This window comes from Fundulus heteroclitus, chromosome 1, assembly GCF_011125445.2.
Source record: "Fundulus heteroclitus isolate FHET01 chromosome 1, MU-UCD_Fhet_4.1, whole genome shotgun sequence".
Classification (NCBI taxonomy): Eukaryota; Metazoa; Chordata; class Actinopteri; order Cyprinodontiformes; family Fundulidae; genus Fundulus; species Fundulus heteroclitus.
In genome coordinates, this window is record NC_046361.1 from 26,232,077 (window position 1) to 26,257,708 (window position 25,632).

Genomic DNA, 25,632 nt, shown 5'->3' on the forward strand with positions numbered 1-25,632 from the left:
CTATTAAAATGGAAATTAGTCCGATTTTTTTTTATTAATTTTTTTACGAACTCCAACTGTAAAATTCAACTGAATAGACAACAATGATTGTTGCAGTAACAAGGTTATTTGAATTTTAACTGATGTTTCACTCATTAAATCGTTCACACTACTATACATCCTCTATGAGCAACTTCCTATAATGTAGACAACACAGATAAAGGCATTGTTATTAGCTTGTGTTGCTTATGGTTGTTTGCCTGGTGACCTCCGACTTCCCAGTTTGTAGCTCAGAGGTAAATGGAATGCAGCATAATCCCTAAAGGTCCTGCCACACACCTCACCACTGTCTCATTGTTCATATTCATATACTGCACCATTGTAAGGACATGCAGTACCACAGAACATCTCTGGGTAGCTTATCATATGCCATCCTTAGATCCATAAAAACAGTGCAGTTCCTTACAAAACCTTCTCCATAATTCCCAAAGCAAACGTTGCTGCATCTGTAGTGCTCCAAGAAATTAAAATGCTGCTCGCTGGCTGTCACATTTCTTCCTAATCTAGCTCTAACTACTCTGTACAACCTCTTCATGGTGTGACTTTTTAGCTTTACATCTTTAGTTACTATAGCTCCTTGTTTTTCTGGTACCAACCTAGTTCTCTTTTTCTGCTGCACACTCACACTAACAATGTTAATAGTAAAAAAAAAAAAAAAAAAAAACATGCAAATAAAATTTGCATAAAAAAGTGATAAACTGTACTATGATGTATGCTGTAACATCCAAATAATCTTTATTCTCAAATGTATTCCTCTCAAATAGAAAAAAAAATCTATAATTTATGCAAATACATGAGAAATAACTGTTGGTAGACAAGCAAAGAAATGCTTTATTTAATCCCATATTTATAAATTTAAAACAAAATCACAGTATAAAACCAACTCAGAATACCTGATCAAAGCAAAAAACATATTTACATGAACAGAAAGTTTTATGTACACATTTGCTTAAATATTTTCTTTCACAAATTTCAGGGTTTGTAATATCCAACCGAAGTGCAAGAACGTCATGCAGAAGTAAACAAGTTTGAAAACACACAATGCCTCTGGAAGGGTTGGTTTAAATATCAAATGAATGGAAGAGTACACAGTTTGGGTGTTCAGTGCCACTTTGCTTTTGCAACATCACTATCAAACGCCCTTGGTAAACCATTACTAAGATGTTATATTATTCTTTCCATGTATTTTGTTTTTCCAGCTGGTGTCCTGTCTCTTGGCTGGATCAAGTTTCTCTGAAGCAGCAGCAGCAGCAGCAGCTCAAGCTATATTCCTTTACAAAACAGAGCTATTTTTGTTGCTAGAACACTGCAAAAAGGGAACTAAAAGTAGGTAAAATGTTCTTAAAATTAGTATATATTTCCTTGATTTCAGCAGCTAAATAAGACTATTTGCCAATGGAATGAGAATTTCTACCCCTAAAATAAGGTAATTAAACATCCTGCACTTGGAATAAGGTGATGGATATGAATCGTTCTTATTTTAAGTGCAAAAATCTTATTCCATTGGCAAATAATCTGATTTACCAGCTCAAATCAATGAAAAATATGTTAATTTCAAGAGGATTTTACCTACTCTGAGTTCCCTTTTTGTAGTGAAGCAATTTAATCAAGCTTTATCAAGTTGAATTTACTACTTGCTAGCAAAACAGTAAAATTATATGAAGCTTTTCTGAACATGTCCTACTGTAGAGTTTCAGTGTCGTCCTCATGGACGTGTGGATTTTGTCTCACAGTTCAGAAACCGGCATGTTAGGTTAACTGGTCACTTCAAACTAACTCAAGATGTTAGTCTGCATTTTCTGAACAAGTCATAAAGCAAACTTTTAATGATACCCTCATGCATATGCTGGTTTTTAGTCTTCACATTGTCCAGAATTTGCATGCCAGATTAACCGATTATTCTGAATCGCCCCTGGGTGGCAGTGCGAGCACGCATGGTTGTCTAGCCGAAAACCTACCTGGCGTGCAGGCTACCCTATGCTGGATCTGCTCAATGTTGGGAATGTATTTGTTATCACAGTATCAGTGTGCACAATAGTCATGTAGCAAAGGCGTGTTTGGAGTGCAATAATCATTGGATGATATATTACAAGTGTTATGAACATGCCTTTTACATGATAAAGTAATATATAGCCCGAAGGATAGAGTCTCACAGGACCAGATGCTCACACCACACACAAACAACCTTGCCCAAGACGCTGAGGGTCTCAGAGTAATGGAAGCTTGGACAAGAAAGAAAAGAAAAACAAAAATATGCATATATTGCAACTGATATCGCTGTCGCAATGTTTACCATTGTTATTGTTATTGCAATGTATTCTAATACCATGCAACCCAAACCTAGCCTTAACTCTTGTCAAACATCCAGTGGAGACACCTGGAAATAAGCACCAGCACCCACGACCCAGGACGGATTACCCTGATATAGAATATGGATGAATAGGTAGATGTCTTAGTGCATCAACTGAGGTATATTTGTTAACTGAAGCTTCCAATAACTTTTTTTCCCCCCCTTTACAAGCCTCCCCGGTTGTCAGACCCATTCCATTTTACTGACTATTGTGTCCGGACTGGATGGTGGTGTAATTAAAGTTGGTTCTAAGAGTAGTGTGTCCCCGGAGTCTTCCTCTTCCCCTCCGACACAACCCGGAGACACCCCGGCGAGGTGCAACACATTTGTCCCTAGTGTGAACCCTGACAGCCTTTTGGCGAGAGCCCTGGATGCCATCCGGAGTCCCCCCGCCCTTTTCCGTCTCGCTGACGCGGAGGCCATTTGCTTGGATCCTGCCAGCTCAGTCAGAAAGCCCAGACTCTGCGAAGGAAGGCTGTAGACGTGGAGTCCGCAAAAGAGCCGCGGAAGTGGTCGGTAACCCCCCGGGAGTGCAGGAGGGAGCGATTCGAACTGCACCAGCATGAACCGCTCGCCTGCGCGGCCCTGCAGGTGGTCTGCAAGAATACAGCTCAGCGAGGCACCGAATACATCCACGTGTCGGGAAGGAGGCGGGTAGCTTCCAGCAGAGTCTTCCTCCACTCCTCTGATATGCTCTTCGTTTTTCTCACATGTGAAGGCCCCCCATTCTTCAGCTCTGGTCCACGTCGTCTGGGTCAGGACCAGCACCACCTTACCACCCTGCCGTTTCAGGCGGTCCAGTCGCGAGTGGAGCCACGGCACGGGGCCCAGTACGCTGAGCTCAGCCTGGCTCCAGAGGTCCAGAGACACAGTGAAGCCCAGGGCCTGGAGAGACGAGCCCAGGTGACACAGGAGCTCCGGAAGATGCTTGTCGTCATCATCGGGCGGATATAGCAGCACCACGTGACCACCACCAACAGCACCTGAAGGAAAGAAGAAGACATTAATTCTGGCTGTTTTTAATCGCAAGACTAAAGAAATACTTTGCTGAATGTGTTGGAGGTAGTGAGGAACCAATCCTTCACATTTTCTAATGCCTGGTTCACACTGCAAGATTTAAACATTCACATGACGATTAAAAAAAAAAAAAAAAAACATAGATAGGCAGGCTTGCTTGTCCAGTGTGTTTTGTCGTATCAAATGGCAAGTACATCACACACAAGCAAATTTCACTCAGGAACATTCAAATGTCGGACTGGAAATCTCACAAAACCTCTCGAGAATAACAACACTCAACATGTTGTGAGCTTGTTTGTCTTCGGGGAAATCCCCACATGTTCCACTAGGGATCTCTGCAGTATCCTCGTGGGAGTTTCTTGGGTGTGGGGGAAGCGACTGGTTATGGCACTTCTACACGTGCTAGGATATCAGGCCAAGTCAATCAAACATGTTGAAAATCTGCGATTTGAGGTCGTTGTGGTCCCGACTTCCTTCCGAGCAGACCAGATCTCTCTTAGCACACCACACACGGCAGGAAGAGCTCAGAAAGCCATCCCAAGGCGGAAGGGGAAGATCGGGGCACAAAAAAATTAAATAAAAAAATGGGCTAATTATACTGCTGTGTGAACCTGGCATTAGCCACACAGTGAACTAACTAAACTAATTGGCACAAATTTAAAAAAAAAAATGGCGGTTTTACAACAACTTGCAAAGCCTTTTCACAATTTGCCATGTCACAATCACAAACACAGTGCATTATGTTGAGATTTTATGTTATAGACCAACACAAATAACAGCATGATTGTAAAGTGGGGGAAATTTTTTTTTCGGACAAATAGAAATACGAATAATATAGCTTACATTTGCGCCAGAACCACCTTTAATCATCAACTTTAATCACTAAAATCAAAGCAGCAAAGCAGCATGGTTTGCACCTCCAGAGACTTCTTTTTTAAAACAGCTCAAGCTCAGTGGGATTTCCAAATCTTGCCACATATTCTCATTTGGATCAAGGTCTGGACTTTTACAGAGCCATCCCAACACATGGATATACTTTTGCCCAAACCATTTCTTCTGCATTCTGGCTGTAAGTTTATGCTCAGGGTTGTTGTTGTGACAGCAGTCTCAAGTCTTTTACAGCTTAAACTAGAAAGAGGAGTTCTTATGGCTTTCTGTTAACAATGACTTTCTTCTTGCCAGTCTCCCATAAAGGCCAGATTTCTGTCAACTAACAACTGCACTGACAAATTCTCCCACCTGAGCTGTGGTTTACTGCAACTACTTCTCTGCTTGGTCTATAATGATGATCATTAGTTATTAGTCATTCTGTTGGTAAGGATAGCTTTTTAATGTGTTTTAACACCTGGAAGATTGGTGTTTGTCAGTATAAACTGAGGGCAAAAATGTCACACACCTTTAACATCTTCGTCCTTTAACCATCTCCAAACATATCCTGGAGGAAAAGAAGAGTTAACATTTAGATGTTTTCCTACCAACCGCCAGAAACATTCAGTATTGTACCCTAAAGAAGCTGACCTTTCAGAATGCCTCGTATCAAATAGACCCCAAGTATGGCCAAAAACATCAGCAAAAATCCAACGAGGAGTGCCAGGATCCATCTCACTCGATGTGCTAAAATAGAAAAGGAATGCGTTAAAATAAAAACATGAAAAATTAAGAAGTCCTTCTAAACCGTGTCTACAATTTCAAAAACAGTAACATTATAAAATTGAAAGTGCATAGTGCAAGCAAAAAGTTTTGATACTGGCAGAAATCTTGTTTTCCATCAACTTTACTGCTTCAATTGTTGTGACAATGTGCATCGCATCCAGGTTGCCATTAAGAACAGCAAGACAGAATCCACGTAATTGCACATATATTAGAAAATAATCTCAAAAGCCTCATATGGACAGTATTTTTGCCCCGTGGCCATCATTTTAATGAGCATATGGTTAGCTAGGGGATGATTTTATTGGAGACAGGTCACACTCCTTGGATGCTTAAAAGCATTTGTCAGTGGTGGTTAATTCAAAGAAAACGTGCTGTCAATTTCAACTTGCATCAAAAGTGCTTTACAGGCAGGGTTATTGCTGCTTTTAAGATTGGCTATTTATCCAACTATCAAAATTTTAAATGAGAGTGGTGTAATTGCTATCAATGAAGCTTTTTGGGATTACAAAGACACTCCAGTGAAAACCAGGACCATCTCTTAAAGACGACTCAACTAAGGCTTTTTAGCTCATAGGTTTCAATATTACTGGAAAAAATGAATCAATTTTAATTTTAGCTATAGAAAGAAATAGCACACGCTTTTCTATGTCAAGACAGACAATAATAGTGTAATTTTGTCCTTCAGTTTACGTTCTTTTGTTTCTTCTCTTTTTTCATATTAAGCACAGAATTAGGGGCTAATATTTGGTAAAACAAACAAAAACAAATACAAGTAAAACCAGATGTCTTATCCTTTAAAAACCACTAAGTTAGCTCAAAGAATTACAACAAAACGTGAAGCTGATCTAGTCTTTTAGGACTTTTTCCACCATATTAGAATTTCAAACTTCAGATTTGAAGCCAACTGTGAAGCTGTGTGTAAAAAGGCTCATCAGCATCTACTCTGTTTAAGGAAACTCTCAGACTTTCATATCCACCGAACCATTGTAGCCATGTTTTACAATGCTTTTATTGAATCCGTTTGATCTTATTCTTTGGTGTCATGGTTGGGCCACACATCTTTGAAGGAGAGAAATGCCTTAAAATAAAATAGCTAATGGTCACCTCGACTGATTGGTGAACCACAACTCCTGCTATCCCTGTACACCAGGCAGGTAGAGCGGATAAATGACCCGCCTCTCTTAAACAGTGAATTTCAGCTTCTCTCGTCTGGGTGGAAATCCAAAATGTAGTATACAATGTTATAAAAGCAGCTTAGTTCCTGTGTCTGTCATTGAATTTAACAAGATGTAGAGACACTTTGCACATTTAATGAAATATATGTTATAGGCTAAGTTTTATTCATCTATTAACTCTTAAAGTACTTATTCTTATGATTTAATTTGGCTTTAATGTATTTCATGTATGTTTAGATGTGCCATTCCTCTGGAATGTCCTGATTAGTGGAGCCTTGAGTACTCAGAGCGTCTTTTTCTTTTAAAGTCTGTATTTTTTGGGTCTGTTATGCATTTTATTAACACTGTGTGCGAGGTGCAAAACTGATGTTGTTCTTTTCTCATCTCACTTTAAAGCAATTCTAAGTTAGGGTGTTAATAAAGTAACCTAACCTGAAATACTTGATACAGTTTTTATTAACATAATAAATCACCGTCTTTATTGTCACTGCAACATACATTCCAATGAAATTAGTCCTCTGCATTTAACCCATCACTTAGGGAGCAGTGGGCTGCCACTATGTGGCATTCTGGGGCTAAGAGTCTTGCTCAGGGACTTAATAAATGTGGCAGTCTGTGGGAGTCGCACAAGAAACCCAGCAGCCTCTCCAGGAAGTGCCGGCATAGGTGCCACCACTCCTCTAACTTTAGTTACTGCGGCAATATTTTTTTGAAGGCACATGATTAGTTTCAGTTAAGAACAAGAAAGACGCTTGATAAATTACAATATGACAAACTGAGCTTTACTTTCATGCAATTATTTTACTTTACTATAATTGCTTATCTTTAGTGTGTCGCTGTGAGTTTCCATTTGCCTGTCAATATAAACTAAAATAAATTGTGTTTCAAAACAACCAGAATCAGGCGCGTACAACGCATATTTTACCGTGTAAACAAGGATGTGGTCCATGAAAATATATTGGGCAACCCTACACAAATTCTGTCTTTCTGGTAACTTTGCATTACATTTTTATTTAGTGATCAACAACCACATCAGGGCAATTTACAATAAATTGTCAGCTTCTCCCTGGCTTCAGCATGCCTGAGTTATTATGCAGCCACGTTAGCATCCAATAGCGTTACAACTAAACAGAAGTAATGTTTTTAATGCGCTGTGGTTGAAAGACATGCAACAACTTGTGCAAATGTGACTGGGTATGTTTATATTGATTATAAGGCAAAAGAGTATATTAGAATAATAATTTCTTTTTGTATCGATTATATTAAGATATAAGTTGTTTTGCAACCCTAGTTTTTTAGCCTAAATATTCTTCATTGGTGACCTGCTGATGTCACTTTATCACAACTTGGTGGCTCAGGGCTTCATTCTTTTCTGAAGCAGTTTTTAATAATAGTTTTTTTTCTGCTTGTAGGAGCCATCAGCTCACTTAAGAAAAAAAAAAAAAGTACATTGATGAATAAAGTAAGAAGTACGAGTTTAGAGGATTTTGGATCTGCAACCAGGAAACCTCTGCATCTGCTCACACTTTCCCATTGAGAGCCTATTGACATTTTGCTCAATCTTTTTAACTGTATTTCTCAACAAAAGTTGTAAATGTTTATTTCTGAGTTCAGTATAGCCTACTGTAGAAAAATCAGACAAAAACGGTTCCAGCAACAATGAAGCAGGAAAGTTTGCGGTAAACAAATTTCTGTCACAACTGTACAATAAAGAGCATTAAACATATTTTCCACATAAGAACGAAAGGTGGACATTTTATAAGGTTAGATTGGTTTGGCCATCAGTCTTACTTTCAAATGGACATTGGGGCTCTGAGAACAAGACCATCCCTTCAGATTTAACCTGTAAAATATTTGTTTAGAGAGAGTTTATTAGTTCACTGTGCAAAGAAGCAAAAAATGTGATGTAAGACAGACATCTTTGGTTGTTTTTTTTTATAAGCACCGGGGGAAAAAAAGTAAAAAAAAAAAAAATGGTACCTGCACACAAAGCCGAGGATGGGGCAAGAGAGAGAACTCTCCAGCTTGCTGAAAAGAAAAAGAGAGATCAGAAAACAGATGGATTAATAATATTAATAAAAGGATCGAGACGCGCAAAGATGTTGGAAATACTGGCAGAGAAACTTGTCACCACACTGCAGGCGTAGTGGTATAAAACAAACAGGTAGAAAATCTTAACACATCTGTTGGGTTATAATGAACCGACCCATCTTGTTGGGTCAAATTAACTACTGATGGGTTGATGCTATAATAGCCCAGCGGTTGAGTTGAAAATAATTCAAACTGGGTTATTTTTAACCCAACTGTTCACGCCTAACATCAACCAAAACAATGTCCTTAATCACTTCACCTCTGATCTTTGCAAGCCACCGGATCGACTGATGAAGCATAATTAAAAGCTGGACTGATTCCAAATGTTTGTCAGCCTGAGCCATTTGGCAACAAAGAACCAACATCTACCTTTAGGCAGGAAAGGTTTAAAGAATGTGTTTTTTACCCAATGTACACTGTGTGCCACAGTCCAACCAGTAGGCTCGAGTCTCTGTTTGGATCCTGTCACTTCTTCGCACTGGCCCCCTGCCATGTCTTTCTTGCACAGCCGCACCTCTGCCTTCACTTTACAGGGAGAAGTTACATTCCAGCTCAGCCCTGTGCCGCCACCCCTCAGCTGAGTCTCCGTCATTGTCACGGACATGTTGTGCTGCATTCTTCTCAGAGCATCTATTAAAACAATAATTGGCAAAGCAGAAAGTGTGATGTCAAATTCCACGAACTAATTTATCACAAACTGATAAGATCTGACAGCAACTATCAAAAGACGCCCTTACCTGGTTGATTTGTGAAAGGGCAGTAGCTCCCTCTGATGTCTTTGTCAAACAACCATACCTGCAAAAATAAATAAATAGATAAATAAAGATAAAAATTCATTCCTTGTAGCTTTTGTTATTCGTTTGGTCTAGTTAAAATGTCAGTTACCGTGAAACAGAGGCACGGTGCAACGAGATCTGAAGAAATAGCTGTTTCGTTCTTGCCTTTGGGCTGCACAGATGAGAAAATGACACCGGTGAACAATTGGTGAACTTTTCAAACTGTGGGCATGAAGACTGGATAGTTTAGCGCTGACTGACCCATTGAAGAGGCTGTCCATGTACGTCGTCCCAGGTCATTCCCCAATAGACCTTGTCTTGTTTGCCGGGAACATTTTGCAGATGCAGCTGGACCACGTTTCCCGTGTTTTCGGTCACAGCTTGGAGCCTAGGAACTGAAAGAGCCACACGCCCGGCGTCGTAAATATCTGACCTTAGTCTTTTTGTTACGTCTTAAGCAGCAGCATTTGTTAGTACAGACGAATTAATCCATAGATTGTGTTATTTTCTAACATGCTTATGAAGAACGATGATCCATTTACTTTTTGCCCAACTTAAATGTTTCCGATCACCGAGCAAAATTGTAATAACAGACAAGGAAATGCAAAAAATGCAGTTTTCAAATTATGAATGAATTCAAATTAGCCTGGGCACATGTGGAAACCACCCAAAACCTAACAGGTGGTTGTGATGCAAGTGGCATCAAGTGTTTGTGATAACTAGATTCCCCTGGAGAAATTTGACCCAATCTTCTTTGCAGAATTGCTTTAATGGAGCCACATTGGATGTTTTTGAGCATCTCAACCAGATGTAAGCCAGTCCAAAACTTTTTTTTTTTTTTTTTATCTGTTCAGGGAAGAAATTATGGGATGGATTTTTTCTAGACGTAACAAGACACACACCTTAAAGGAAAGTTACACTTCTCTCGTCACTCCACAGAATATAAACCTAAAAGTAATGTTTCTTTCAATACATTTAAAAAAAATTAACAATTGAACCTTATTCTCTTACCGTCAGTTTCTATTAAAAGACTCCAGAGCTCCGAGGGACAGACTGGAAGAAAGGAGAAGGAAGAGGTTAGTGGCTCTCCTTTGCTGTTATTTGTTTAGAGAAGATCACAACACCTAAACTCACCTGCTTTTGGTGCTGGAATTGTGATATTTTGGTAGATGTACGTATCCTTTGACTCAGCTGAAACCACAATAGGAGTTTCAAAAGCCACTTTCTCCGTCAGCAGCAACTGTGTTAGCAGAAAACATAAAAGCAATGTAAACTTAAATGTTCACATCTCACTACTGTATATTTGCTTTGTGTTTCTAGACATTGCTACGCAGCTTTAATTGACATTGTTTGACAAATACGAGGCCGAACCATGTGTGAGCCAGGCTGCTACATCAAATCAAATCTATTTTTACAGCACATTTAAGAACAACTGCCATTGGCCAAAGTGCTGCACACAAAAAAAAATGCAATCAGTGATAATTCAGTAAAAACACTGTACAAATAAATAAAATCACACTGTGTTAAAAGGCAGTGAGCATAAATGTGTTTTAAAAAGAGATTTAAAAGCATGAAGACCTGTCAAATATGAAGGGGCAGCTGGTTCCACAGTGTAGGAGCTACAACAGAAAAAGCTCCATCACTTCTGTGGACCAGCCTGGACCTTGAAACAACTAAACAAATGGACATTAAATCTAAGAGACCTAGAGGGCACATAAAACTGCAGAAGATCAGACAACTGTGCAGGTGCCAGCACATTTAGGGCCTTATAGGCCAACAATAAAACTTTAAAATCAATTCGAAAATGAATGGGGAGCCAGTGAAGAGAAGCAAGCACTGGTGAAATATGCTCACGCTCTTTTGTTTGTGTTAAAAGGTGAGCTGCAGTGTTCTGGACCAACTGTGTTCATGATAGGCTGGCCTGGCTTACACCAACATACAGAAAATTGCAATAATCGACTTGCGAGCTAATAAAAGCATGAACTACCCGTTCAAAATCATCAAAAGATAAAAAATTAATTCACTATGAATAAATGTCTCAGTTTTTTTTTTTTTTAAAGATCTTTTTACAACAGAACTAATCTGTTTCTCAAGAGTAAGACTAGAATCAAAAAATACTCCAAGATTTTTCACATGAGATTTTACAAACTGCTCAAGGCTACTAAGATCAGAAGGGGACGCCCTACATTTTCCACTTGGACCAAAAATCACGACTTCAGTTTTATTTCCATTTCCAAGTTCAGAAAATTTGAAGCCATCCAAGGTTTTACCCCAGTAAGGCAGTCAAACAGTGGTTTAAGCGAGAAAGGATGGTTGTGCTTCAACTGAAAATTAATCTGAGTTTCATCAGCATATGAGTGAATGAAATATTAGATTTTGTAAAAATAGAACGTAAAGGGAGCATATAGATGGAAAATAAAATAGGTCCAAGAATGAATCCCTGTGGAACTCCACATGTAAGGGGAACTGAGGGGGAAGCAGATTCTCCGATACTTACAGAGAACCTCCAATCTGACAAATAAGACCCGAACCAGTCCAGTGTAGAGCCTTTGATACCACATAGTTCAAGTCTGGAAAGCAAGATGCTGTGGTCAGCAGTATAAAAGGCGGCTATCAGACCGAAAAGGAGGAGAATAACCGAGTCTCCTGCATCTGTAGCTTATAAAATAGTATTAAATATCTTTAAAAGTGCAGTTTCAGTGCTATAAAGGGTTTTAAAACCTGATTGAAAATGTTCAAGGAACTTGTGAGGATTTAAAAAAGACTGCTGCTAAATAAAAATTACCCTTTCTAAAATCTTTGACAGAAAAGGAAGTTTTGAGATGGGCCTACATTTTGAAAGAACAGAAGAATCAAGACGGTTTCTTCAGCAACGGTTGCACAACTACATGTTTAAAACAAACTGTAACAACACCTGAGTAACAACACCTGCTATTAAAAACCTGTCACATTCAAACATTTCAAATGTTGCAGTTACCTGACAATGTTGCTTTATCTCATGTTACACTATGCAGATGGTCTGTCTGCTCTGAGGAAGATTCAGTTACTTTGGCAAGACAAATTGTCTCGCCTGCCATCATTGGGCCTTTTTTTTCGGATTAAGTCAGCTAGTAATATTACTTGAAAGGCATTCAAAGAATGTGAAGCATCTAGAAATGTTGGTACAGCACAGTCTCATCAAAATAGGCCAATAAGAGACTGGAAAAATGTCCCCTGGTGCAACAAGTCTTAATTTTAGCTGCAATGTTCAGGAGGCAAGGACAGAATTTGAAGTAAACAATGTGAAAGCATGAATCTATTCAGCCTGGCTGCTGGTTGTGGTGTACCTATGAGTAGATTGGCACACCCTGGGCCCCTTTGTACCAACTGAACATTTCTTTAAATGCCACAGCCTGGGCCGGATTTTAGCAGGGGCTTACCGGGGCTGTAGCCCGGGGCCCCGGCATTTCGGGGGCCCTGAAGGATGTTTTCTGTTTTTGTGAATGGATAGTGCCGGCCGGCCGGTACCGCTGCGTTGCCGGCTGCCGGGCGGGGTCCTGCTTGTTATTGGTCCACTTTTGACGCATCTTACACATTGGGGAGGAGGAGCGTCAAGGGAAACCTCCAGCAAAAAAATCCAGAAAAGTGGGCAACTTTTCAAATTTCATATCAGACTAAGGCTTAAATGTCTGATAACCCTTTCACTCATTACTGAAAGGGCTTGGTGTTACTGGTTAGGGCAGTGGTGTCCAAACTTTTTGACATGAGGGTTAATATTATGTCAAAACAACTTTGGGGCTGTAAAATAATTTTGAAAACAAACTTGGTCTTTTTTAAAGTTTATCTGCTAAATGAAAGTAAAAATTTAAATGAGTGTAGATACAAAACAAAGATTGTGCATGTCTGCATTATAAGACAGGCTCAAAGTTTCAAACTTTTCAGGGTTGAGTATTGTTTTCTTATTTGGTTTGCGTTTGAGTAAATGTAGGTCGTGTTTGTGGTTCGAGTTCCTACAAAGAAGTTGAATGCAAAAGTGTCATTAATAAATGGAAATCTGTATTTTGTTCTTCATATTTTTCAAGATGTTCTCTGTAAAAACCTTGGTCTAGAAGATGAAAATTGTTCATTTGCACCCACCTCTGCTTTTATTGAGAACCGGGGGTTGTAAAAAATCCTTCAGAGGGCATATATATATATATATATATATATATATATATATATATATATATATATATAGACTCCAGCCCAGGGGCCCCCATCCTCCTAAATCCGGCCACAGCCTCAGTATTGTTATTGACCTTGACCAATAGATTCTTGTTGGATCTATTGTTGCATTCTATTTGCTGAAAATCAGGGTTCCGTTCGGAAAAATCAACTGTAACGGCCTCTAAAGTCAGAATTTCCTCTTGGAAAGTCGGATACATTTTTAATGGCCGATTGTCGGTTCCAATATGGCAGCTCCGTGCGTCAACAACAGTAAGCTGTGATAAAACATGTTTAGTTTACAAGACAGTTGTCAGAGTGCATTTAAAATCAATGCTACGTATAGCGGCTGCAACTCTGTTCCGAACAGGTTAAAAGTGCTATTTACATGTGGAAAGTACAGCTTTAAAGGACGTTTATAAGCCGTACTACAAACAATTCGACAGTTTTCTTGGCCATCACCATGTTGGAATCGTAACCTTTAATCCTTATTTTTACATTTTTTATCTTATTGAATCCCAAGTTTGCCAACTGTGTTAGCTGGAACATTTTTACATGTGTTCATGCCATTCCAAGCTCCTATGTTCGTTTTCCAAGACAAATGGAGGGCAAACGGGGTCCAACTCAATAGTGGCAAATGTGAACCTAATGAAGTAGCCAGTGAGTTTAAATCATAAAGGGGAAAGGACTGCATGTCAATTCACCTAAAGTCACTCATTGCATTATTGATAATTCTAATGGTATTTATTTATTTGTATTATTTTGTTCTTCAGCATTATATTATAGAACACTTTCACCTAATAAACGGACAATCTCTGCTATTTGTGGGTAAATGCAACATAAAACAGCCACAATAATTAAATTTCTATCATTTTAAACATGAAAAGTATTTCAAGTACTGCTTCATTTACTTTGCAGTGACCCATTAAAGGTGCCATGACATCCCAGTATAAACCATATCATGTTGACATTGCTACATATGGAGTTTCTCCATAGAATTTAATAAAAAAACATAACGTCAGCTTGTTGTTTTGTCAGGCCAAATGTCCCTCCTCAGTAAAAGGGTTGGTTACAAAAAAGTTATGCAGCTATACCAAGTTGACTTCACTCTGATTGGCTTCAACCATATTTGGAAAGCAGGTCAAACACCTCGTTTGGATGTTCCTAATGTCTAGTTCAACATAACCTGAAGAACACACAGATCCAGAGAACAGGCAAGATAAAAAACGGTCGTTAAGCTGGACAGAGAGCCAAACAGAGTTTTATTTGACTTTCTTGTTCAGGGCTCTTGAGTTTAATCAGCAATCCAAATTAGTTACACATTTATTAAAATAACCACCTAGAACACTTTGACTCTTAATGTATTCATCTATATTTCCTTCTTCATATCTAGTTTTATATGTAGTTTTCAGTACCGGGCAACACAGACAAAAATAAACGTGAGAAAAAGCCAAGTTGATTAAATGAATGAATAAATCCTTATAGTAAAAATCTCTTCCTCAGGCTAGTCCATTTGCACAACACACAATAACTTGTTAAGACTTGTGCTTGCTTGCCGTATAATTGCTTGTAATCAATTTTGCAACTTGCTTTGAAGAACTGTTTCAAATTTAACATTATTCTGCATCTGGCTCAATAACTCTACATATGGAGAGTGGAAAAAGTTTTGCCCACCAGATGTTTGAACATGTTTCTGCTCACACTGGTGTTGCTTTTAAAAAAAACATCACATCTACATATTACATTATAAGCTGCTCTCTTTTTTTCAAATAAGCCATGACATCATGTGGGAGGTTGAGACCAGATTACCAGGAAGAAGCCAAAGGAAATTTATATCCTGGAAAATGTATTTAGCAGGAATGAATGAAGGGAGTCCACAGTCAATCATAGGAGGGAAAGAAATACCCTTCACAGTTAGGGAACTTTATCTGTTTTCAAAGGTACAACTAGGCAGCGTCTTTAAAATATAAAAACTGTTTCAGAATAAATAAAACCTCATTTAAACATCAGAGCCAAAATTTAGTCAACCCAAACTAAACCAAAACATAAAATCTGTTCTTGAATAACTGAATACACCCTGGGATTCAGACGCTTTTAGAACCACCGCCCGGCATATTCTGGATAACGTTATCAGTCTCGCTCTTTGTGGTGGAGAAATTGTGCCTTTTTGGTTCAAAGAGTTGTTTCAGAAGATTCCAGGGTGTAAGGAATTTGTTTATTCACATCTATCTTAAGGTCCCATCGCTGCATTTTAGTCAGGGTGAGGTCTGGACTTGAAGGGGCCATTGCAAACCCTTACAGTGTTCAGCCATTCTTCTCTTGATTTGCCTCTGCCTCCGAGACTACCGTCCTGTTGCATGAAACGACCTTTTAATTCACCTCGTGACTTTACACTGAATCTGGTCGGATGTCCACTCCTGAGAAGATTGACCCTCAATATTCTCCTTTGATGAATACAAATTTCAAGAGCCACATTTCTCACTATAGATATACGGAGATTAGATTGTCTGCATATGACATGCCTGTGCTAATTCTCAGTTATCTGGGTCATCGCGACTGCAGGTTGTTCACGTGCGCGCCACCAGAACTGACAAAGACTCCTGAATAGGTGTTGAAACGTTTTCAGAAAGAAGTGAGCGCAGATCCGGTTGCCTCCGATCTAACTCTGCCTATGACCCTTATAACCTCTCTAGGTACGATAAACAGCGACAATTACTGATCCTAGATTATTACTGGAGTCCTGAAAATCCTGCTTTTTATAAACCTGCTCTCTATACACGGCCTCTGAGTTCAGTCTTTGTTTTGTTGTATTGATATTAAAGCGTTACATCTAATCTTGCAGTTCACCCGAGGTTGTGTTTGCCAATCTGTAACACCCGATGACGATCACATGACCCATTTTTATAACATCCTGCTATGTAAAATCTATGTAAAACATCAGACTTCACTCAGGGGGTACTTCTACCAGGACTGGAGCTGAGGTTATTTCTATATACAAGGCTGATTTTACCTTATATTCGGAGGACGGGTCCATATTCACGTAGGCTAGTTTAAACTCGACTGCCCAGCAGATGCCGATGGAACTCGGGGAGGAGTGACACACTTTCACAAGACCTGCAAGACAGAGAAAGTACATTTAATGGAAATTACAGTATAAAGAGATCTGATGCCAAGAGGGAACTGACTACTACAGTGTTGTTCACGTTTATTTCTGTACAGTGCTGGGGTGTATGTTAAGAATACACAGATAGCAATTAAAATCCCTTTAGATTTTCCTATGAAAAAGCATTTAAAAGTGTGTATTCATTTCTATTAAATTAACCTGTCGAAAAACAACGAGACGTTGGAATAATATTTCCGTAAGCACTTATCAAAAATAAGACAAAATAACATAATCTATATCGGATAATCCTTACAAATTATCCGGTTGTTAGATTGATTTAACTATTAAATAAATTGGAACTGTTACTTTTATAAAGTTCCTTGAGATGGCATTTGTTGCAATTTGCTGCTATTTAAGTATAATGAATTAAATTATTTTTTCTTTTTTTTTTTGGTTAGCTGAGGTCGACAATAGAGGGGCTGGGGCCTATTTCCAGCTGTTATTGGGCGAGAGGCGGGGGTCAATCACAGGACAACACACGCAGGATAAACAACCACACACACACACACACACACACACACATACACACACACACACACATACTAACTCCTATGGCAATTTAGAGAGCCTAATTAATGTAACAACTATATTTTTGGAGCTGAGGACCTGCTTGCTGCAAGGCAACAGAGCTAAAAACTGCACCAGTGTGAAGTCAATAAAAGGCCATGGAGTTAAAATAAGACAGATTTGTTTTGACCATCAAAAGTTAAGAAAATACCTCCAGAAACAGCAGCTATTTGTTTAAAGGCCTACAGGCAGAGCAATGATCAAAAGGTTTAAAACAAATTCAACTGTGACAAACGAGGCAGGAAAAGAACCCAAGTCTATCTCACCATCACGATGAGGGAGGTAAGAAAGCTCCAAGGCTCAATGTTGGAGAACTGCTACAAAGCGTGGCAACCTGGGGCCGTTATAACCACTATTAGATATGATCAACATGCCAGCAGGTAGTCTGCAGACGTACCAGAAAGAAATCATGGCTGTCCGTCACAAGCCTAAACATGTGGAGTTTTCTAAAGGCTACAGGTACTTTACCCTGAACTGGGTAACATGTGTTATTTTAAATGGGATTTTATATATTTTGTCTGTGTTTCTCTTTCCTTGTAAAGCATCTGAGTGTCATAAAAAGCTCTAAATAGGTTTGATGTGTTACTAATATTATTATCTGTTATTAGATTGATTTAATTATTAAATAAATTGGAACTGTTACTTTTATAAAGTTCCTTGAGATGGCATTAGTTGCAATTTGCTGCTATTTAAGTATAATGAATTAAATTCTGTTTTTTGTTTTTGTTTTTTTGGTCAGCTGAGGTCAACAATAAAGCCTTTTTGCAACCGACACACCAGTTTAGTTTGGCAGAAATCACAGGATGACAACGTGGAAAGCACGTAAACATGGTGGAGGTTCTGTCATGCTGTTTGTCTTTAAAAGGAAATAGTGACAGACTGCATGGCAAGATTTTAAATAAAAATCTGGTTGCTTCTACAACGTTGTTTTTTCTTTTGTGTGTGTGGAATGTTTAGAAGATTAGATGACTAAGGACTGACCTATTTCCAAAAATACGTTGGTAAAAGTAACAACACCCCTGATGCCTTTAAATCAGGCAGCGACGATTTATCTAAAAACAATGATTCATTTAACATGGGATTATTTTCCCAACGCATAAATGTGGTCAAATAAAAAGGTTTTCCCAACATTTTATGCAACTACAGTGAAACTATTTTTAAAGTTAATGACACGTTTGGAGCACCAATATTATGGAGTGTGTCATAACTGCAATCCTCATTTATGTTCTTCATACCTTCCTCGTCGCTGTCGTCACCTGACCCCTCAGAAGCGCTCCTTGCGAAATCCACATCTGCAGCAACATGCCATTGTGTCGGCAGAGAAAGCAGCGTTACAAAACACCACAGCGGTAATCCTCACAGCTATGACAACCGTATAGGAAACAGCTAAGCTACACATCCACGTTAGGAAAATGAATATTGCAGTCCAGGGGCGGTTCTAGACAGGGGCCAACAGGGGCCAGTGCCCCTGTAGAACTGTTCCTGGCCCCTGTTATGGCCCCTGTACTAAAAAACATGTTAAATTTCTTAGGATGATAAATGATGACAAAGATAACATGACTGACTGGTCATTTGGATCAGTTATATTTTTTTTTGTTTATGTTTTACCCAATAATAAAATAACAAAATAATTAAAAAATAAATATTAAAAAAAATAACAATCATTAAAATTTAGCTGTTTCACGTTAAGCTCCCGCTGTATTGAGAAAAGATCAGGGGTCTGAAACCTGCAGTTCCAGAGCCACAATTGGCTCTTTAGCTTACTTAATATTTTAAACGATGAAATGTTGACCTGTTAAGTCCCCCCCCCCCCCCCCACCCCCAATCTTTTGTTCTGTGCCCCTGTAAAAAAAAAAACTGGCCCCACCCTGGCCCCCCTGCTAAATTTGGTCTAGAACGCCCACTGTTGCAGTCAGTATTTAGGCTGTGATTTATTTTAAGTTTGGGGGGGGGGGGGGGGGGGGAACAAACATTTGAAAATAAATATTTGAAACTACCTTGAAGACTGATTTCAATTTGCAGACATGGTTCACATGTGGAAGCAGAGCGACAATGAGTGGCGTTGAGCTGAATGTGTGTGATGTACAGAGAGCCGTAGGGATCTGGTGGTCCACCGCTGATCGCTGCAGAGAAAAAGTGTCTTTAGGCCACCTGCAAGCTTGTTTTCATAAAACAGAAGCCGATATACAACGTGTCATGTAGCTACCTTCGGTCGCACGGCAGGCAGTGAGACCCTGGAGGGGAGAGAGAGAAAACACGTGTGAAATGCCGATGAACCACGCCTCAGAAGTGCATCACTGGCTTGAAAGGTATTCAGGTCGTTGTGCGAAACCATTACAGCTTATTCTTGCACAACACACGGTTCATTTTCAGCCTTGCTCGATTTTAAAACGTAAAAATCTGAGGTCGTCGTTACCTTTGTTTATAAATTAATGCAAATCCTCCCTCCAAAGTTTGTTTATACAACTCACAGGCTTTCATGAAAGATTTGCAGCATTCACTCAAAACAGGAATAATCCATACTAGATTATAATTACAGGACAAATGCACGAATTCTGGTTGTTACAATAACGCCTTTTACAGAGCTTTGGCGTGTCAAAAAGAAGCAGAACAAAAAATAATAACAAATCAAAACAGGAATTGCTGGTAGCAATCATATTTATATTTCCTTTTTAATGTTTCCTTCCAGTCTTTGCCACTGAGTCAACCGCCAGCCACATCTTTTTCCCGCACTGAGTCATGGCTCATAATCTCTCTTAGCTTTCTTCTGCTGAATTACTTATTAGTTTGACCTTTCATGTTAATTGATCTATCATTCTATGTGTTTTTTCCTCCCAGAAAATTCACATGCAAGTTCATATTTAGCCATTCAGTAGTTTTTTTTTTTTTTTTGCTGTTGTTCCTGTTTAAGGTGGCTTTTTAACAGGGAGATAATTATGTAAGAAGAAGAGAACTAAAACACAAAGAACAGGGTAGGTGTCAACAAGCCGAAACCTCAACAGGCCACCTCAACACAATGCTATATAATTTGGGAAGTGCAAAATGAGTGTACACTCCACACACGAAAATTACATAAACTTGTAGTTTAAAGAAGCTTTCCTGATTTTTCTCAACGGGATCAATTATGCACCCAACAACCGACAGTAAATACATTCAGCCGACTCCACAAGTGTTGACGACCGTGGTGAAGATGTGCCTAAATAGAACAACGAGAGAACACGCCGTTCAAGTTAGGCAGATGCTTGTTGATCTATATAACTCGCTACACACCCACTCATTTAAATAGCTGCAGTCTAGGTAAAGATCAAAAAGTTTAAAACATCTGAAATTGTGACAAAAAAAAAAAAAGCCTGGAAAAACTCATTATATCAAGGGAGGTACGAAAGATTTTAGAAGCTGACTTTTGGCGAACTGCAGCACACTGTGAAATTTTGATCTGACCAGAACAACAAAGAAGGTTCTCCAGTATTAGGGTGCCGGTAAAAGTGGAGCATTCTGTGGTTTAGGAACCCAAAAATTGTTCACTGAAAACACGAAGCCCATTTCTGAATCACGTTGAGAACGGTTGGTGCATTTAAACTGATTTGCTGATTAGATTTTCCAAGTAAACTCCATCAAAATAACCCCAAATAAATAAATAAAAATCTAAAATTTTATTCATCCCAATCGGTTACCTCTCTGCCTTGCCCCCGTTACTGAATTTGCCTGCTGGATATATTTTATATCAAACAGCTTAGTTTAGTTTTAAAGCCTGTGTGACAAATCCGGGTTAATCTAGGAGTGAAGATCGACTGATGCAGGTGTTTTTAAAGCCAATGCTCATACCAGTTATTTTGAGATCACTCTAAGCGATACTTCACATGTGCTGCCGATTTTTTGGGGGCCAGTTCTTGAAGCCGATATTGCATTCTCTTCCTCCATTTACATAATTAAAACGACGCAATGATAACAAACGTTACACAAGTCTCCAGACTGGCCTTTAAACATTAACATTAACGACTCCTACGGCGGCGCTTTGCTCACACTTAATGCACTAAAGAGCTTCTTTAGTTCAGTGGGGAGAAGGAGGCACAAAAACACTGACCGCCGCTGCAGTGTACGGACATTATTTTATGTAATGTTAGATACTGTAAGCGTAGTGATTGGTAATTGTTTTCATGTGCATACGCAAATCCTCATAGCAGCTCACCAGCTCGTCAGCTTTAGATCAGACACAGAAACAGACGCACACCGCTGTTTCCTCCCACTCACAGTGACACTTCCAAAGGCTAAACTAGACAGCTGAAACGACATTACAAGATGGAAACGTATCTCCTGTTGTTGTTGGCACTCGGTCTTACATTACCAGCCGCTTTCTATTAGGGAGGGAGCGACAATGTATGCGCTTCACGTGATCTCAAGGCATGGCTGCTGTATCAGCCAATGCCGATACAGTAAAAAGGAAAAAAAAATGCAAATTTCAGCCCAAAATATCGTCCGGCAGTTGTATCGGTTGACCTCTATTCAGGAGAAAGTGGCGGCAATAGAAAACTGTCACTAATGATTTCATTTAAGAATAAAGCCTGCGGCTTGTGGAACAGTAAAGAAATTATATCTATGCTTCCACACATAAAGGCAGATTATCACTTGGAAACAGTGTTAAAGCTAAAGCTCCCCTCGTTTTCTGCTATCCTATATTTTGCTGCCGTCATACTGGAATGTCTCTTTTGTTTATCCTGCAAATTTTCTTTCTATTAATCGTTTTCCTGCTGACTCATTGTCGTGCGACCAGTTTCTTTTGAGCAAATATAGAATAGGCCGTTGGGATTACCACTTAATGCTAAATTAATTAAATTTACAATGAGGTCGAGTCGGTTGAATAGGAACGTGATTTAGGGGCCCTCTTCTAGTTAGGACCATCACTAATAAATCTCCAAAGCAACACTAACCACTCGTTTAAATTCCCTCATTCTGATCGTTTACACACCCTACATTCATGACCTCTTGTTTTATAGTTAGTAATTTAGGCCACGTTGTGTAAAAGAATGTGCGTTGCTTGGCAATCCAGTCGTGTCTTACTTACATAAGACACGACACAAATGGTACAATGCTACATTTATTTGATTTTCTTCACTTTCTAAAAAACCTTGCCTCTTTAGTTAACCCCTCTAAACTGCAGATCAGTCGGAGACAATCTAGACCGAGTTGTTTGCGTGCAAATACAGATATTTTTAACGGCTTTGTCGACCTGCTATGTAAAACCGTGGGTAGAAAAAAAAAAAAGCAGAACAATGATTGTTTGGAGAAAGCAATTAGTGAAAAGACTCCTCCCTGCTGCGTGCGAGACTTTTTTTTAAATAACAATTCCACTCCAGCAAAATAAGCTTCAGCTTAAAGCTTTCAGCCTTAATTAACTGTTTCTGACATAATCGCTGGTTCAGTGATGGCTTAACATGAGGAATGCAAAAGTTTCAGTACATCTCCTGGAGACGCCTGTGTGTGGTGATTCTTGCCACAGTCCAGAACAGGCGAATCTCCATTTAATGCTTGAAAAGGCTTTGCTTCACAGTTGTCTTAAATCTAAGGTTCTCCCTGTTGTTTGGGCTGGTTAATTCCATTGTATTTTTTCCTTCCACACAACTTTCAATTAAGAGGCTTGGCTACAGCTCCCTGAAAAGCCAGATTCTTCAGCAAGTACCCTGAGTTGCTGATTTCGGGTACCATTTTACTGATATTTTACTTTTGTTGACAGAAGGCACCATTTTACAATAAGGCTCCCCTTATAGATGGCTAATAAATAGTGATATAAATAAATAATAAATATAGATATGTTATCAATTCATTTGTCAACATTAATAACTGATAAGTGTTTATTATGCATTCATTAAGGTGTGCAATAGACAAAACTGACCAGTTTCTCACCAAATAGTGAGCATAATCTGTTAAACTATGTATTTCATCAGGAGATGCTTAGATTAAACATTTCAGACTAAGTTACTAGTTAATAAGCACAAACTGATCAGTTTTATCTCTTGTTAAAAACACACTTGTTTAAAATTGCCTTTGACTGTTCTAGTTCAACTGTTTTACTGTTTTTAATGTTCTTTTTTGTTTCTACATTCTATCCCTACTTGCTTTTATTCTGTTTTATCTTCCTATATTTTAATCATGTAAAGTACTTTGCATTGTCTCTGTACTGAATTGTGCTATATAAATAAATTTGCCTTGCCTTGCCTTGTTGGTCCTTAATGAATGCATAATAAACACTTATGAGTTATAACGTGTTTACAGATTAATAACATATATATGAACTATTTACAAGCAATAAGGGGAGCCCTGCTGTAAAGTGGTACCAATATCTTTTTTATTCATCTTATGTATATTTCAAATTTTCACAAAAACGTAATTTTGGGTTTTCATAAGCTTTAAGTAATATTCATCATACCGATCCGAGAGAAAAAAAAAAGCATTTAAAGCATTCCCTCTGTGGAATAAACCTATAAGAGTCTTCCTTACTCAGTTGAAATAGTGACGTTCCCATTTCTTGAGAATTGTAAACAATGGCGCATCCCTGGAAGAAAATTAGAAACCATTCGTGGGATTTATCAGAAGGCTGTTTAATACTTTATTAAAAAGGTAAAAAGTGAGCCTTCTTCGGAGCTGGAGCAGCGGGGTAAGGTGTCCTGCTCAGCGAATGGTAAATAAATAATAGGCATTAAACTTTCATCCCTGTCGTTGCGCCTGCCTGGATGCGCGTCTGACGCACAATACACCCCGAAAACTAGATACTGAAGGGACATTTTTTTTTTTCTTATAGAAAACATAAAACAGACATAACACATAACCCACACAATAATGAAACATTTGAAGTACAGACAGACCAATTAGGTCCAATCTTAGGCTGAAGGAACAGAACCTTGGTTTAGCCGCGTACCTCGCCACAGGTGAGTTCATATGGGCGCTTCTCCTGCGCGCCTGCTGACAGGAGCAGCCAGAGAGTGAGCGCAGAGGCAACATGCGCTCCTGCGCGGAGGAGAGGAGCCATGTTTGCCGCCCGCAGCTGGCAGGGACGCTTTAATCCTCTGGTCCCAGCTCCCCCTTTAAGTTTTCTTCCATGGAGCACCGCTGGTCCAAAGAAAAAATATAGAGAAAAGAGGTAGCTGCTTTGCTGCTGGATCCGCACTCACGAACTGCCTGTAACAGGTTTCTCTGCCCGCCGTTTCTGTTTGACTGACGTGCTCTGCCAACCGGGCGTGCCGCCGCTGCTGCGTACCTGCTCAGGTGAGGTCGTGGAAAACTTGTTGACAAGTTTCTGACGTGAAATGGGCGGATCCTGGCGTTCAGCCCGCAAAGAAAAGGTACATAAAAAAAAAAGGTTTTTGGTTATGATCTCACACAACGAGTCAGTGTCCATCCAATCCATCAGCCTTGATATACTGGATGGTAATGTTTTCCACAACTGCTCCATACATCTGAATACAGTTACAACTTCAAGTAACATATTTTGATCAAGATTGGTTAGTTTTTGTTGTTGTTGTTTTGGTAGCTTGTGGATTAAATCCTATTGTTTTTACCAAGAAGCAATAATAATAATAATAATAATAATAATAATAATAATAATAATAATAATAATAATAATTATTATTATTATTATTATTATTATTATTATTATTATTATTATTATTATTATTGTTATTAGGCTACTACTACTTTATGATGAAAGCTTGACGAGGTGCAAGGAGGAAGTCAGCTAAATCTAGATAAAAATGTGTCAGGAGGTTTCATCGCTTAAAAAAAACAGCATCAGAATGATGCAGGGTTATTTATTTATTTAAGTTAACAGCTAAAATGATACATTTGGTGACAGAGGAACAAAGGAATGTGGAAACCTTCGGATTAGTCTTGCATTACTTTTCAGTTTTGGAAACTGTTGATTTGTGTGTGGCCAAAATTTGTGTGTGGCCAAAATGTTGATTTTGGCACAACTTTGGTGCCGTCCACACAGTTCCCCGTGAAAGTTTTCATTCTTACAATTCGGTGCCATTTGACCAAGATGGACTTTTTTATTTTGATTGTGTTATTTTATATGATAATGAGCTTCAAGTATATCGTGATATCATGTTGTATTGCCTTTTTTAATCACATGTTTTTTGCATAAGCTGAGGATCAGTTATCCACCCACTTGATGGGGCATGTTTAACTGTAATTAGCGTTTTGAAAGAACTTACTTATACTTTACATTTTCCAAGAGCTGATCTGTCCTTAACTTTCCATTTTGAGTGCTTTTTGAGTGCTTTTAAAAAACTATCATAAACTAACATTACCTTGAAAAGAGACTTGTTCTTATGATTGCCCAGAGTAATTTCATCACATCTCTTTGAGAATTAAAAAACAAATTTCATTGATTTGTTGCTCTATTTTGTTTTTTATTCATTTATTTATTGTATTCACAAAAGAAAGCAGAATCTAATTCTTCGACACTGGCATACATACAAACAAGATGCCACAAGGTTTATTAGAGTGTGCTATGTTTTTGTGGAAATAGTCGTTTTACCAGTTTCTACCTTCTAAAACATTTGCATACCTTTACATGCCCTCACAGGTGCACGTGTGCACACGCACTGTAAAGGCGCAATCATG

The 25,632-nt window shown here is 38.8% G+C and overlaps 1 protein-coding gene across 1 annotated transcript; it reads right to left on the bottom strand.

Moving 5' to 3' along the window:
- Nucleotides 1–549: 549 nt before the first annotated feature.
- On the bottom strand, nucleotides 550–24,275 carry wu:fl23c11. The gene is made up of 16 exons (XM_036139135.1): nucleotides 23,927–24,275; nucleotides 19,220–19,247; nucleotides 19,011–19,136; nucleotides 18,249–18,305; nucleotides 16,294–16,397; nucleotides 10,236–10,341; nucleotides 10,113–10,154; nucleotides 9,363–9,496; nucleotides 9,211–9,273; nucleotides 9,063–9,120; nucleotides 8,732–8,955; nucleotides 8,215–8,262; nucleotides 8,026–8,077; nucleotides 4,925–5,020; nucleotides 4,803–4,841; nucleotides 550–3,372 (listed from the first exon to the last, which is right to left on the bottom strand). Exons 1-16 carry the CDS (start codon nucleotides 24,035–24,037, stop codon nucleotides 2,573–2,575), a joined length of 2,088 nt encoding a protein of 695 aa, XP_035995028.1. The 5' UTR covers nucleotides 24,038–24,275; the 3' UTR covers nucleotides 550–2,572.
- Nucleotides 24,276–25,632: the final 1,357 nt, after the last annotated feature.

What these genes read in the sequence shown, in the direction of transcription:
- wu:fl23c11 (XM_036139135.1), bottom strand. Translation starts at nt 24,037, where the DNA reads ATGGCTCCTCTCCTCCGCGCAGGAGCGCATGTTGCCTCTGCGCTCACT. An exon ending in TCTTTTAATAGAAACTGACG is followed by an intron (nt 9,497 to 10,112) that starts GTAAGAGAATAA and finishes TGGCTCTTTCAG; the next exon opens with TTCCTAGGCTCCAAGCTGTG. An exon ending in CACCGTGCCTCTGTTTCACG is followed by an intron (nt 9,121 to 9,210) that starts GTAACTGACATT and finishes TTATTTTTGCAG; the next exon opens with GTATGGTTGTTTGACAAAGA.